The sequence below is a fragment of the Heptranchias perlo genome, chromosome 7 (assembly GCF_035084215.1).
Source record: "Heptranchias perlo isolate sHepPer1 chromosome 7, sHepPer1.hap1, whole genome shotgun sequence".
In the NCBI taxonomy this organism is placed as follows: domain Eukaryota; kingdom Metazoa; phylum Chordata; class Chondrichthyes; order Hexanchiformes; family Hexanchidae; genus Heptranchias; species Heptranchias perlo.
Window position 1 is genome coordinate 57,687,051 of NC_090331.1, and position 17,011 is coordinate 57,704,061.

At 39.7% G+C, this 17,011-nt stretch overlaps 1 protein-coding gene across 2 annotated transcripts in view; it reads right to left on the bottom strand.

Annotated features, from left to right (window-relative positions):
• cwc22 (CWC22 spliceosome associated protein homolog) overlaps window positions 1-16,559 on the bottom strand; it is a 99,793-nt gene extending 83,234 nt beyond the window's left edge. For both annotated transcript variants that reach the window (XM_067987660.1, XM_067987659.1), the window contains exon 1: window positions 16,386-16,559. In XM_067987660.1, coding sequence (XP_067843761.1) covers window positions 16,386-16,396 — 11 coding nt within the window. In that variant the 5' untranslated portion in view covers window positions 16,397-16,559. The remainder of the gene's footprint in view (window positions 1-16,385) is intronic.
• Window positions 16,560-17,011: the final 452 nt, after the last annotated feature.

Genomic DNA, 17,011 nt, shown 5'->3' on the forward strand with positions numbered 1-17,011 from the left:
ACAGCTAGAAGCAACTGTAATAAAGTGGGATGTTTTACACACTTGACATTGGCACTCTGGGATCAAAGAGAGGGAAAATTGTAATGTAACAGGAAATGTACCAATTTTCCACCGCTTAACTCATGCTCCAACAAACCTAATGGTTAACTCTACACCTGAACTTCTGTGAACAGTTCCTAACGTCAACATTTCTGCCATTGAATGTACAGCGTAAATGAACTCTGACAATAACGGGGATGAGAAATGAGTTATATGGAGAGACCTGAAATACCAGGACTATTGCTACTTGGACGATAAAAGCCAGGAGCAGCTTTAATTTAAGTTTTTAAAATTATGAAGGTTTTATTGGAGAGAATAATGAAGGTCTATTTCCTGTGATTCAGGAGTCAGTGATGAGGGGTCATCAATTTAAAATTGTCATTAAGAGTGCAGACAGAGGTTAGGAGAAATTTCTTTTCGCAGAGGGTTTTGACTACGTAATACTTCATCACAGGGATAAGTTTAGCAGTATTTGAGGGAATCAGCATCTTTTTGTTAATTCACAAAGCAGCACATCAATTATGAAATGCAAAATGCCGTAACGAAATTTCCCCCATAGAGGCTTTGCCTGAATAAAGAGGCTTAAACAAGTAAAAGACTTCCAGAGTATATCAATGTAACTATATGCAATAATACTTGCATATTCTTCATAATACAAGGCTAAGCAATGCTTCCTTTACATCACAAGTATTCACCAATAAGAGGCAAGATTGTTTGGGAGGGGAGCAAAATATTGGAGTTAATTATTCTTCTTTAGAAGAGGCACAGTTGGGAACTATCACTTTACAGCATGTAATTTCAAAACACAAAAGGGCTTTTTGACTGTATGATAGACCTCAAGTAGTGGTTTTGATTCTCATTTTAAAACAAATTTTATAAAAACTGTTAACTAAAATAAAATTTAAGCTTTGGCAGCATGGAGTTAAATACCAGTCCTAAAGCTAACTCAGCATCAGAATCACGAGCACTACTTACCCTCCCACGCTTATCACACACAGATTGTTAGTATACAATAGTTAGTGTTCTGTTTCAGTGTGCATCTGATCTTGCAAAATTAAAAGGCAACACCAAAAAAGTGAAAAGTTAATGGGAGGGGGGGGGGGGGGGGTTGAGATTTAATATCTTTCTTCATCAGGTCTCAAAATTCACATTTAAATCGCAATAGACTTGCTGTTAAGTTGCCACGGCTCCCTTTTAAAATGTCGGGTCATTTAGCATATGGGGTGAGAACATGCCCTTCCATCTCTAATTCAAGCAACTCTAGTATGAGCATTTTATTTTGGATTGTTTAATATATATGGGATCTTGCGTTCTAAATTTTACTCAGATAAAAATTTTCCGCTAGCTGAAAAATTAAGATGGTGCCTCAAACCAAGTTCACATTAATTTGAGTGATCGGTTTCTGCTAATTGACAGTGTGGGATTGGTAGCCTTGGAAATCGAATCCCATCTCTGTTTGAATCCAGCCAAAATAGATGGGATAAAAGTCTTCAATTTTAGCCAGCTCTCAGTCTTAAATATTAAATACCAGTTTTCAAATTATCACTGTTCATTCTGAGAAGACAGTGTTGGACATCTAATTCAATAGGGTTAAAACAAAGCAAAAAGTCCTCTAAAATTTAGTGAAGCCTTCATCTGTCCCAACATTACTTGTGGTTTACAATATCTCAAGCAACAGCAATACAGCAGCCAATATCACATATCCAGGACAAATGAAAAAACTTATCATCTGCAAAACAATTCACAACTCTACAGGACAATAAGACAAGTCAACAATCCATTTATCTATTATAATAATTGTAAACAATTTTACAACACCAAGTTATAGTCCAGCAATTTTATTTTAACTTCACAAGCTTTCGGAGGCTTGTGAAGTTAAAATAAAATTGCTGGACTATAACTTGGTGTTGTAAAATTGTTTACAATTGTCAACAATTGTTTACAATTGTCAACCCCAGTCCATCACCGGCATCTCCACATCATGTCTATTATAATAAGTCTTGCATCTGCTGGCACTTTACATCTTTCAAAGGTGTCAAACTTGAAAGTGTAGCCTCAGAGGCATCACACCTTAAATTGTCATACGTCTGGAAGGCAAAAATAAGTGATGGGGAGCTTAGCAGAGAAGTGCTCCTTTCAGCCAAATATCTGATTGACTAGATGTCAACAAATCAAAAGCAGTTTGATTCAATTGGCAAGTTCCGATGAAAAGCAATCAGCAGAAACTAAGAAAATTGTTCTTCGATTTCCAAGACTACCAATCCCACACTGTCAATTAGCAGAAACCGATCACTCAAATTAATGTGAACTTGGTTGGAGCAATCATCTTAATTTTTCAGCTATCAGAAAATTTTTATCTGAGTAAAATTTAGAATGCAAGATCCCATATATATTAAACAATCCAAAATAAAATGCTCATACTTACTAGAGTTGCTTGAATTACGTTGTAAATCCTGGAAAACAATTTTTCACAAAGGCCGACTCCACTGTCTGAAGTCTAGGGCTCAATTTGGAGTGTCTGCCTGGAGCTCAAATTATTGGGTTTAGCTTTGTTGACAATTTTTTTCTGCTGATGCTTTGGTTCCTCCTAACTGGTTACAGACCACATCAAATATGGCTAGTCTCTCCACTCTTCATATTGGCACTACAAGGCAACTAAGCATTCCAGGATCTGCTGTTTTATGCCGCACATATTGCCATCCAGCAAAAAAGCCTATGATGCAACAATTGCTTTTGGTACATAAAACATATAAACCATGAAGTTTTATATTTTTTCCTGAAGTAAATTACATAATTAGGTGCAATAAAGCCACCATGTGTTTATTTACTGTTTTTCTCCCAGTAAGTATCCTCAAAGTAAAGCATAAACTGAACTTTGAGGTAATTTTCTCCAAAAAAGCAACTTTAGTTATATTAAATGGCTGTTTACAGCTTGTTAGCTGTGTGACAAATTCAAAGTGTGATGAAATTTCATACGCACAGAACAGCAACAAATCACAACTTAACAGTGAGGCAACACATCATTCCAAAGCAGAAACGCGAACTACCGATCAAGAACCAACAATCCAGTCAACCAACTTATCAATCAACCAACAGCTACCAATAAAACAACTAGCAAGTGCCAACAAAATTACTCAAAATATTTTTTGAAAATCTTTCTAGTTGTTACCTTGTTTCCGCAGTATTTAGAGGACAGAACTCCCAGAATTATCTTTGTCACTGTAAGTAAGCACTCTGAATAAAACTTCCAGACCAAAGCCGCCTCCATTATGAGTCTAATACTCACCACATTTTGGAGGGGATGGGGAGACCAGGATTTTTAAAATCACAACGACTAACATCAAGACTGGTTAGTCACAAAGTGTAAAAAAGCTCACTGTAATCCTGATTCCTTCCCTCTCCCTCCAGTTAGTAATGGAATAAGGCTGACAACACTAAAAGCCAGGTAAACCTTTAACACTCAGATGAATATTTAGAAAGTAACAATTTTTTTTAAAAACATGAAAACAATGTGCTGCATAACAAACTCTATTTGAGGTAAGTAGCAGGGAAAAAAACTATATACAAGGTGCTGTTCATTTATGCAACTACAGCATAACATGCAGAATTATTTATGCAAACATATGAAAAATAATTGGTATGTGAGAGTAAGAGAAGTATTTGTCTATCTCAACTGTGGGAGACAAAAAATACACATGTTTTTATTCATGAGCAATTCCATGGAAGATTCCATATCTATAATACATTAAAACATACTGCTCACTTCCATCACACCTGTCCAACACATTAAAACTTATCTATTTGTTATACTTGCCTCTAATTAAGATCCAGGCTCAGTCTCTAAATTAATTGGTGCTGTGGTACAGATCTCTTCAGCACCACCTGAGAGCTGTCAAAATGAGGCCTCTCACCTGATGCAAGCTCCAAGCCTCTCTGCCTCCCATCACACCCACTCCTGGGCATTCCACCCAAACACCTAAATCGTACCCCCTACCCAAACAAAACCCTTTAGCCTCAGCAAGCAGCTTTAAGTTATTTGAAGCACTTACTACGCTGTCTTAGTAAAAATGCAGTAAGTGCTTCAAACAACTTAAAGCCATTTCCCAGGTCTCTGACTGGAATGCAGCTATAGGCTTGTTCTGCAACAATAGAGACCCTGCAAGGGTGTTTCAGCTAGAATCCCTGTCTTGTTTTTTTTAAAATGCAAGGTGCATTTTTACTGTAATTGGCAAGACAGTAATTAGAGTATAAGCCTACTAAGCACTTAAAAATCGCTAAAACAGATTTCCTAGCTCAATGTTGGAAAAGTAATGTTGCAAAACTTCTTGGGGGGTGGGGGGGGGGGATTTCCTGTCGCCCAAAAATGCTACCAGATCCCCTCCCCCAAATGTGACAATACCCTAGCGCTCAAATTCCACCATCCACTCTCTCCCATCCCCCAGGGTTCCCCTCCCACACGGCAATTCGCCCCCTCAACACTTCCAAATCCTGGTTCCCCTATGCTCGTATCTTCCACACCCACCAACCCCGCCAAATTAGTCTCCAACCACTGCCATATCCCAGTCTGACCACTTCCAAAACCTGCTCTAACACTTCTGACAAATCCATTTTTACTCATTTCATTTCCATAAAGCAGCATTTCTAATATATTATGTATTACACAGCATGTCCAGCAACTAGCATGTGGTTGTTATATAAGAAGCATCCGTTACATAAAGTTTTAATTGGCTCTAATTTCTCAGGGCTTCATCAAAAAGTAATTACTTCACTGTCTGTGGGCACACCTCTCAAATCTCTTGCCAAGTCCTTTCAGCAATGATGAGTACACTTTACAAACTCCTACTCTTGTAATATCATTATCTCCATCGCACCATGAGCAATGCCACAGGACATCCACTAATTTTCTGAAAACAAGAACCGGTCACAGCAGAGCATTAAATGGACAGCAAGTCAGTAAACAAAATTCAGATGAGTTTCTTAAAACTTAACTACACGTGTGACTTAAGTTTACTTGCATTATAATGAAAAAAGATACATGGGACAAAGATGGGGAGGAAATGCAGTAATGGAATAGGGAGAATGCAGATGACCACCATTCTCAGTTTACCCAGATGTGTGTACGATGAGCCCCATAGCTTAGCAATGGGTTCTGTATTTTGTCTATTTAGCACATGAAGCAATATCCCTCTGTAAGGAGATTCAACTTGGAAGATTCTCAAGCTACTTTATGAACTTGCCCAAATAATATGGAAAGCTTCTTCCCAAAGGATGACTGAGCATCTGCAGATCCGTAACTTTCATGATTAAAATTCTGCAGTGATGCAACCATTAGAGGAAATCGCGCTACAAGCTAACAGATAGAATGTTCTCTGGTTGAACTGAGTAATGTTTGGCCATGTCTAAATGCTGTGGTTTTCATTGCAGGAAATTGAAGTAATAGAATCTATTTTTTTTTAGAAATGAGATTGAACAGTCATCTCTCATTCATAAAATTTAAAAAAAATGTTTCTTGTAGATAGTGACTGCAAAAAGCATTGTTTTTGCCTGAAGTCATCAAAAGTTTCAACTTGTTCAAAGCTGCATTTTCCTTAGCAAGTTGATCTTGCTTCTCTTGGTCTTTGACACGAGCATGGCTGTGGTTTATTTTGACATCTTAACACTACCTTATTTATATGCCTCCTGACTGGCATCAAAAATGGAAAATCCTAATGTGATGACAATCCCTAGTTGAGCTGTGGCTCTGTTGAGACAATGGATAAGGTGCATGCATGATGCAGAGAAATAAGAAGCAAAATAGGACAGAAAATATCAGGTTTTTAAAAGTACATTCTAAAAATGAATACTCATTTCTCTTCATTTCAAGTTTTCCTTCTGTTTGTTGGATTGGAGATGGGTTGGAGCCCAGGGGTCAGTTCGGAGTTCACTTTTGTTCTCAATGTATACACGATCTGAACTTGGGTATGAGGAACATAATATTAAGTTTTTCTGATGACAAAAGGAGGACGAAGACAGGTTAGCAAGAAGGGCAGGCTGGTGACATGTAATTTAATGTGGAGAAATGTGGCATAATGCATTTTGGGGGGAAAAACAATGAATGCAAGTATACCCTCAATGGAAAGATGCTGAAGAGTGCAGAGGAACAGAGAGGGACTCAAATACACAATTCCCTGAAAGTGCACGTAGATAAAGCTATGAAAGGGCCAATAGCATTTTGGGTTTGGGTTTATAAATAGGGGCATAGGGTACAAGAACAAAGGGTTTAGGATAAATTTGTACACTGCAATAGTTAGGCCACAGAGTACTATGTGCAGTTTTGGGCATCCCCCATTATAGAAAGAACATCAAAGCCAGAGAGCATATAGCGCAGATTTATTAGGACAATAACAGGGCTGAGAAATTAGTTATGAGGAGAGCCTTGAGATTCTGGGACTATTTCCACTGAAGCAGAGAAGACCAATACTGTTTTTTTTTAAATTATGAAGAATTTTGGCAAGATGAAGAGGAAAAGATTATTTCTTCTGATTAGGAAGTCAGTGTTGAGGGGTCAATTAAAATTGTCACAGAAAGTGAGTGAAGTTTGGAGATATTTCTTTGAACAGAGAATTGCTGAAGCATGGATGCTTTGCCATGTGCATAGTTAACTCAGAGATGACTACATCTTTTAAAAGGAACAGCAGATTAATTATCTGAAGCAAAGGAAGATACAAGACTGAGGAGAAAAGGGCAGTGGGAACAGTTTTGCATTGCTCCAGCAAAAAGTCAGCACAGACACAATGAGCTGAATGGCCTTTCTGTGCTGTAAATTTCTATAGTGCGCTTCCCAGTCCTTTGCTCCACAAGTCCTGAATGTTTCAGCTGTTTGCACAGTAGTCAAATGTTTCTCAGCTTGGTCCATAAAAAAAAAGTAGACAAAACTTCAAGGAGATTTTATCAAAATAGATGTTTTGCTGCTGATATTCAGCATGTTCTTTTGGGTTTGCCAAGCAAATTTTAATGCTACAAGTTAAAAGTAAGCTGCTATTTAAATATTAGAAGCCACACAATGGAAACACAGAAATTAAATTGCAGAACACTAAGGAAGAGCATCAACTGTTCACCAATGTGCTTTTCAGTTACAATATGTGCGATCAGAAGGGCGAAAAGAAAACACAAACTGCAAACACTGCTTAGAAAATTTTCAATTACTGAAGCTGCCTAAAAACAACCCACACTTCTGAAGTCATTCTCCTCTCATTAAGGTCTTGATTACTGGCAGTAGAGCAATAAATCACTGGTACCTGTACGATCAATTTAGAATTCAAAGCATACAGCTGAATCCAGCTTTGATGCTCTGAGTCACAACAGTGATCTGCACAAGATGAGATGGGAAATGCAGAAACCAACACCAAAGAGAACAAATCTGTAAGCTAATACAGAAATTGCAAATATGTTTTGTAATCATCTGGTACACATACCAAGTAAGTTTTGCCTGCTATGATTTGTTGCAAAGTAAAATCTGACAACTCCAAACAGATTTAACTATGATTTTGTGTTGGGGTATCTAAATTGTCTATTTAGAAATTTGTAAACATGTAATATACAGATAACTATTATAGTTGGTTTCTATTAGACAACCACGTGATCTCTCAACACATGCTTACAAACCCCAAGGAATTAATATTGGTCGCATATTCTTTATATATAAAAATCACTAAGCTCTTCTGCAAAGCAATTTGACATTTGGCTTTGTGAACATCCTAATACCCTGAGTAAGATTTATTGGCTACGAGGGGAGGGGAAGTGGAAGAGTAAATAAGAAAAGATTCAGTAAAGAAACCAATTTACTTGAATTTAAACATTCTCCCAACAATTTAAAACACAAATTATGAATTGCTCGGTATACATTTTTTTTCCTTAATGCCCTGGAGATAGCATTATCAAGAATGAGAGTAACAGACTTAATCATTGACAAAATTGTCTGAAACCTGTAAAGGGCATTCTGTATCAGTAATGAACAGTTTTAACTTTTTCCTTTGTAAAATTAAATATAGTTATTTGGTGTAAACTGTAAATTCACCATTTCAATGTATAGAATAGATTTTATGGCAAGTGTTTTAAGAATTTAGTTCTCTTTGGGCTACATTTGGTTTGAGTTTTAATGATGTTATCTCACCAGTTTGAATAGTGTCATTTGATATTTCCTTCTGATATGAAAGCACCGTGGGTACGGAAATCTTTTCTGCCATTTCAGTAGTGTTCCTCAGGGGTCGGTACTAGGACCACTGCTCTTTTTTGACATATATTAATGACTTGGACTTGGGTGTATGTGCAGATGATACAAAACTTGGAAGTGTAGTAAACAGTGAGAAGGATAGTAATAGAATTCAAGAGGACATAGACAGGCTGGTGGAATGGGCAGATACATGGCAGATGAAATTTAACAGAGGTTCGAAGTGATACATTTTGGCAGGAAGAACAAGGAGAGGTAATATAAACTAAAAGGTATAATTCTAAAGGGGATGCAGGAACAGAGACCTGGGAGTATGTGTGCACAAATCTTTGAAGGAGGCAGGACAGGTTGAAAAAGCTGTTAAAAAAAGCATACGAGATCCTGGGCTTTATAAACAGAGGCAAAGTGTACAAAAGCAAGGAAGTTATGTTAACCTTAATAAGGAAATGGTTCGGCCACAACTGGAGTATTGTGTCCAGTCATGCACTTTAGGAAAGATGTGAAGGCCTTACTGAGGGTGCAGAAGAGATTTATTAGAATGATTCCAGGGATGAGGGACTTTAGTTATGTGGATAGACTGGAGAAGCTGGGGTGGTTCTCCTTGGAACAGAGACGGTTGCGAGGAGATTTGATGGAGGTATTCAAAATCCTGAAGGGTCTAGATAGAGAGAAACTGTTCCCAATGGCAGAAGAGTCAAGAACCAGAGGACATAGATTTAAGGTGATTGGCAAAAGAACCAAAGGTGACATGAGCTTTTTTTTTTACACACAGTGAGTGGTTAGGATCTGGAATGCACTGCCTGAGGAGGTGGTGGAGGTGGATTCAATCATGGCCTTCAAAAGGAAACTGGATAAGTACTTGAAAGTAAAACATTTGCAGAGCTACGGGGATAGGTCGGGGGAGTGGGACTGGCTGGATTGCTCTTGCACAGAGCCGGCGCGGACTCGATGGGCCGAATGGCTTTCTTCCGTGCTGTAACCTATGATTTTACATAAACAGGTTCAAAGACGTTAATTTGGAAATTCAGATGATTATTTTTATAAATTTGAGCATTGTCACATGAAGTCAGGCACATTTGGGTTCGAAGTCTGAAACTAGGGTATTCCTTGATACAATCTGCAGATAATTTACAGTCACAATCCAAGTAATAACAGATTACAATTAAGGTATGCTCAAATTAAAAAGACAGGAAAGTTTCTCTCACTATAATAGAAGAACTTGCATTTATGTAGTGCCTTTCATGACTTAATGTATTTTAGAGTCAATAAAGTATCTTGGAAGTGTAGTCACTGTTGTAGTGTAGGAAACGTGGCAGCCAATTTGAGCACAGCAAGGTTCCACAAACAGCAATAAGATAATGACCAGATAATCTGTTTTTCAGTAATGTTGGTTGAGGGATAAATATTGGTCAGAACACTGGGAGAACCCCCCTGCTCTTGAAATCGTGCCACGGAATCGTGTGCGTCCACCCGAGAGGGGAGACAGGGCCTCAGTTTAACATCTCATCCGAAAGACAGTGCAGCACGCCTTCAGTCATGCAACAAGGTGTCAGCCTAGGCCATGGGCTCAAGTCTCTGGAGTGAGACCTGAACCCACAACTTTCTTACGCAGAGGCAAGAGTGCCAGCACTGAGCCAAGGCTGACACCTAAACTACATGTCAACTAAATTAATCTGGAATAAAATACATTACAATAATACTGCATGTTGAAATGTTAATTTTGTCACTTACTGGGATGAGGAGAAAAAATTGTCTAAGACATTAATGCCACTGGCTAAGCATAATCCAATTAATGACTCCTGTAACAGACTTGAGTTCAGGCTATTCACCTGACCAGTTTCTGGCTGCTGGATTAGCACAGCGTTCGGCTCCCTTTAATACCCCCGTTAGCAATGGTCAGGCCTCCAGCCCATCACCTTACACCTCATGCCCACCACGCTGGGACCTTTGATTCCCCAGAAAAAGGGCCTCGACTTATCATTGTATTACTGTAGGTACAGCACAGGAGGAGGCCATTCAGCCCATAGTGCCAGTGCCGGCTCTTGGAAAGAGCTATCCAATTAGTCCCATTCCCCTGCTCTTTCCCCACAGCCCCGCAATTTTCTTCCCCCTTCAAGTATTTATCCAATTCCCTTTTGAAAGTTACTGTTGAATCTGCTTCCACAATCCTTTCAGGCAGTGCATTCCAGACAGTTACAACTCGCTGCGTAAAAAAATGTTTCCTCATGTCGCCTCTGGCTCTTTTGGCGATCAGGTGCCCTCTGGTTACCGACCCTTCTGCCACTGGAAAGTTTCTTCTTATTTACGTTATCAGAACCTTTCAAAATTTTGAACACCTCTATCAAATCTCCCCTTAACCTTCTCTGTTCTAAGGAGAACAACCCCAACTTCTCCAGTCTCTCCACATAACTTAAGTCCCTCATCCCTAGTACCATTCTACTAAATCTCTTCTGCACCCTCTCTAAGGCCTTGACATCCTTACAAAGAAGTGCACAGAAACAGGCCATTCGACCCAATGGGTTCATGCCGGTGTTTATGCTCCATGTGAGCCTGCTCCCACCTTGATCGAACACTATCTACATATCCTTCTATTCCCTTCTCCCTCATGTCTTTATCTAGCTTCCCCTTGAATTCATCTATTCTAGTTGCTTCAAATACTCCTTGTGGTAGTGAGTTCCACATTCTAACCACTCTCTGGGTGAAGAAGTTTCTCCTGAATTCCCGATTGGATTTATAAGTAACTATGTTATATTTATGGCCCCTAGTTTTGGTCTCCCCTGCAAGTGGAAATATCTTTTCTACATTTACCTTATCAAACCCTTTTATAATCTCAAAGACTTCTATCAGGTCACCCCTCAGTCTTCTCTTTTGTAGAGAAAAGAGCCCCAGTCTATTCAATCTTTCCTGGTATAACCTCTCATTTCTGGTATCATCCTAGTAAATCTTTTTTGCACCTTCTCCAGTGCCTCTATATCCTTTTTATAGTGTGGAGACCAGAACTGTTCACAGTACTCCAAGTGTGGACTAACCAAGGTTCTGTACAAGTTTAGCATAACTTCTGTTTCTCAATTCTATCCCTCTAGAAATGAACCCCAGTGCTTGGTTTGCTTTTTAAAAAAATGGTTTTATTAACCTGCGTTGCTACTTTTAGTGAATCTATAACCCTAAATCCCTTCACTCCTCTACCCTGTTTAGACTCCTATTTTCAAAGGAGTACGTGGCATCCTAATTATTCCTACCTCACACTTATCTATATTGAAATGCATTCGCCAATTACATGCCTACTCTGCAAGTTTACTGTTGTCTTCCTGTATTTTGTCACAGTCCTCCTCAGTATTAACTATCCCACCCAATTTGGTGTCGTCCAGAAATTTTGAAATTGTACTTCAGATTTCCCAGTCCAAATCGTTTATGTATATGGTGAATAACAGTGATCCCAGCACTGAACTTTGTGAAACACCTCTTCCCACCTTTAGCCAGTTTGAGTAACTATCTTTAACCTCTGCTCTCTGTTTTCTGCTACTTGTCCCCTGACTCCACATAGTCTGACCACAGTCATGAGTCTACAATGCAGTGCCTTTTGAAAATCCAAATATATCGCATCTATTACATTGCCCTTGCCTACACTCTGTTACTTCAATGAATTCAATAATGGTTGGTCAAGCATGACCTTCCCTTTTGAAATCTGTGCTGACTATTCGTGATTATATTTTTGGTTTCTAGAAGTTTCTCTATTACATCTTTGAGTATGGATTCCATTATCTTTCCTACCACCAACGTTAAGCTAATTGGCCTATAGTTCCCTGGACTTATTCTATCGCCCTTTTTAAATATAGTTGTCACATTAGTTGTCCGCCAGTCCTCTGGCACTATTCCCTTTTCTAATTAATTTTTATATATATATGTAAAAGTGCCTCTGCTATCTCTTCCCTAACTTCTTTTAAGATACACGGATGCAATCCATCTGAACCTGCGGTTTTACCCTCTCTAAGTTTGATTAGTTTATCAACTCTCTCTCCCCTTTCTATCTTAAATGTCTTTACATCTTTTTTGATCTCTTCTTCTAATGTCATGCCCTCCACATTAATCTCCCTGGTAAATACTGAATTAATTATTTAATACTTCTGCCATTTCGCTGTCATTGCCTGCGAGTTTATCGTCTGTATCCCTTAGTGGCCCTATCCCTGATTTTTCTTTTGTTATTTATGTAGAATACATGACTATTTTTTTTTGATATTCCTTGATAATTTAATTTCATGGTTTCTTTTTGCTGTCCTAATTGTTTGTTTTTACTTCTTTCCTAACCTTTTCATTTTCCCTTTTGTCATCTACATACTTAGCGTATGCCTTATTCTTTAGTTTCAATTTTGCCCTTATTTCTTTATTCATCCATGGTCTGTCATTATTGGCTAGTTTGTTCTTGTTCTATTTCTTTGTTTGTCAGTAAATTTCCACACCTTCCTAAAGTGTGGTGTCCAGAATTGAACACAATATTCCAGCTGAGGCCTAACCAGTGTTTTATAAAGATTAAGCATAACCTCCTTGCTCCTCTATTCATAAAACCCAAGATCCCATGTGCTTTTTCAACAGCCTTCTCAACTTGTCCTGCCACCTTCAAAGTTTCCTGTACCCCCAGGTCCCTCTGTTCCAGCACCCCTTTTAAAATTGTAGCATTTGGTTTATATTACCTCTCCTTATTCTTCCTACCAAAATGCATCACTTCGCACTTCTCGGTGTTAAATTTCATCTGCCATTAGTCTGCCCATTTCAGCAGTCTGTCTATGTCCTCCTGAAATCTGTTACTATCCTCCTCACTACATTTCCAAGTTTTGTGTCATCTGCAAACTTTGAAATTATACCCTCTATACCCAAGTCCACATCATTAACATTTATCAAAAGAGCAATGGTGCCAACACCAACCCCTGGGGAACACCACCGTATACTCCCCCCCCCCCCCCCCCCCCGCAGTCTGAAAAACAACTGTTAACCACTACTCTCTGCTTTGTGGCCCTGAGCCAATTTTGTATCCATGCTGCCACTTTCCTTTTAATCCCATGGGCTTTCATTTTGCTAACAAGTCTATTATGTGGTACGTTATCAAATGCCTTTTGAAAGTCCATATACACAACATCAACCGCGCTGCCTTCATCAACCCTCTCCATTACTTCATTAAAGAACTCAATCAAGTTGGTCAAACACGATTTTTCTTTAAGAAATCCGTGCTGACTTTCATTTATTAACCTATACTTTTCCAAGTGCCAACTAATTTTGTCCCGGATTACTGTTGCTAAAAGTTTCCCCACCACTGACTTTAGGATGACTGGCCTGTAACTGCCGGGTTTATCTCTCTCCCCTTTTTTGAACAGGGGTGTAACTTTTGCAATCCTCCAGCACCATCCCCATATCCAAGGAGAATTAGAAGATTGTGGCCAGAGCTTCCACCTTTACTTCCCTCAGTAACCTAGGATGCATCCCATCTGGACCGGGTGACTTTTCTACTTTGAGTACTGCCAATCTTTTAAGTACCCCCTCTTTATCTATTCTTATCCTGTCCAATATTGCTACCAACTCCTCCTGCACTGCTACAATGGCAGCATCCTCTTCTCTAGTGAAGACAGATGCAAAGTATTCATTTAGTACCTCAGCCATGCCCTCTGCCTCCACAAGATGTCCTTTTTTTGTCCCTAAATCGGTCCCACCCTTCCACTATTTATAAGTTTATAAATGACTTTTGGGTTCCCTTTTATGTTAGCCGCTAATCTATTCTCAGACTCTCTCTTTGCCACTCCTATTCTCATTTTTAGATCTCCTCTGTACTTTCTGTATTCAGCCTGGTTCTCTACTGGAGTATGAACCTTACGTTCATCATTGTCCTCCTTTTTATGGTTCATTTTAATCTCTATATCTTTAGTCATCCAGGGAGCTCCAGCTTTGGGTGCCCTTCCTTTCCCCCTCGTAGGGATGAGTCTACTCTGTACCCGAACCAACTCCTCCTTGAAGACCTTCCATTGCTCAATTATGTTTTGCCTACCAATTTTTGATTCCAATTCACAAGGGCAAGATCCCTTTTTAACTCACTGAAATTTGCCCTGCTCCCGTTAAGCATTTTCATATTTGATTGTTCTTTGTCCTTTTCCATTCTAAACCTAAATGATATTATGATCACTGTTCCCCAAATGCTCCCTCACTGAAATACACTTCACCTGCCCCACTTCATTCCCCGGAATTTGATCCAGCACTGTTTCCTTCCTGGTTGGGCTGGAAACACAATGTTCCGGAAAGTTCTCTTGTACATATTTCAGGAATTCCTCCCCCTCTGCCCTTTACACTGTTACTGTCCCAGTCTATATTGGGATAATTGAAGTCATCCATTATCACTACTCTAGTTCTTGCATCTTTCTGTAATTTGCCTGCAAATTTTCTCCTCTATCTCCTTCTCACTATTTGGTGGCCTGTAGTATACATCCTGTAGCATGACAGCCCCTCTATTCTTCCTCAATGCTAATCAAATAGATTCTGTCTTTGACCCCTCAACTACATCATCCCTTTCCAGTGCTATAATAGTTTCTTGTAGTTATCTACAACCTTCCTTCTCCCTACGAGCATCCAGAGCCCTGGTGAGGACAACCACTCAGGGTACATAGCTGACCAGCATTCCTACAAAAAGGGGGATATGCTTAAGATTCCATGGCACGATTGATAAAAAGTGCTCTGGCTAACCATAACAAACACTATGGGACACCCACCGGCAATCTTTAAAAAAAAAACTGGAATATTTGATGGAATTGTATCAGAGAATTATATCAAAGCACTTCTTAATATCTTACGTTCTTTTGATAAGCTTTTTTCCTCCCTTATCAATTTTCTCCTCTTCTGAAGGCATTGACTGCTTGTTGAGATATAGCTGTCAAGCCTTCCCACACATTCATGCGAGTACCAGCAGACTATTCGACTGTGAGGGTACATCAGAGCAGAGTCCAATTATGTCTTCACCAATTATTCACGTTCAATTACAGTAAGGGTTGTTGGATAGTTATTAAAAGTGGAAACCCTGTCTGATTGCCCTCTCCCTAACCAAAGCTGTTGAAACCAACCGTAGCATCCCAACTACCACCCCAATTGAGATCAGGGGCCTCAGAACACATCAAGAATCAAATCTGGGATCTTGCTGGTCTGAATGGCTTGTCTGCTCACTAGATATGTTTGCTGAGCCATCAAGGGCCACTAATGTCTTTGTATAGTTTTAATTATACAAATAAAAAACAAGGCAAATCTATCACTACCCAAATCTTGTATTTTAATTATGTGTTTTTATTCACCATTTTGGTGATGTTATGTATATGGAAAATGTTAACAGATCATAATTTCAAGATTAATACACAATGGTTTACCATCACAGTCCATAAATATTTGCTCCAAACATGGATGTTTAACGAAGTAAAATGAGATCAATCTTTTTTTCTATTACCCTGTACTGTATAAATAATCCCAGGCCCATAAATAAGGAAAAAGGTGCCTCCAAAGTTTTTTAATGAACTGTAAAATCATTTAATCAAACCTAAGGCAAATTATTGGATAAGCCCGAGAATGGGAAAAGCCAAAATAATAGCTAAGCCTACAAGAAATTCAATTACTTAGCACAGATGTTTCTAATCTTTAAAGTGTATTTTTTAATCGTGATCATGACAACCCGAAGCAAAGCGACGTCAGGAAAATATCTTTACAAACACAAAGTTTACGAAAGAAATAAAAACTGAAATTCAGAGTTAGGAACAGCTGCGTTAGAGTTTGAAACCTAGTCCTAAGTTTGAAACCAGCAGGTTTGTCAGTCACAGGCATCGATCTATGGCCAGGATCGGAAGAGCCGAGTCCCGCTCACTGCCATTACACTGTGAGCGAGAAATCCGGCTCCCCTCGTCCCCGGCCCCGGCCCCGGCCTCAGTCAAGCTCCTTAATGGCCACAGCTTAGCGCGGCCGCACAGACACGTGTGGGCCCCGACCTCAGCCTGGCAGCGCGTCCACGTTAACGACCGACCCATCGCACTCTCTGCCCGGCTCCCTTATCACCAGCAGCTCCAGGCATCGCGGCCTGCACTCTGAACACAACTGAAACCTGGCGGAAGACGCGATGACTTACCGTCTGGGCATTTTTGAGAGCAAGACGGCGGCCCCCCCCTCCTGCTAGGCCGGACACCGCGCGCTGGTTTGGTTCTTAACGACTAAACTTTACCGCCCAAGAGCCTTAAGTTTCACTTTGCCATATGGCGCTGCCCCAGTGCAACGAGACGTAGAGAGGACGCGCCGCGCACACCAGTGCAGCGCTGCCAGGAGAGTGCGCGCACCCCCTCAGGCCGGAGGGGTGAAACGCAGCACCCTCAGCCCCAACCCACTTCATCAGCGATAAATTGTACCAGGAAGCAAACTGTGCTATTGAGCAATACCAATTCACATTGCATAACAATGCTGACTGAACACAAGTCTTGCCCAAACAGGAAATATCCGCATTCACATGCAAAATAAGTGTTACTTGGGGTAGTAAAATCTTATGTGGGCCATGTTATCCAAGACTATACCTATCGGTGTTCCCCAGGGGTCAGTGTTAGGACCACTGCTCTTTTTGATACATATTGATGACCTAAATTTGGGTACAGAGGGTATAATTTCAAAGTTTGCAGATGACACCAAACTCAGAAATGTAGCAAACAATGTGAAGGATAGTAACAGACTTCAGGAGGACATAGACAGATTGCTGAAATGGGCAGA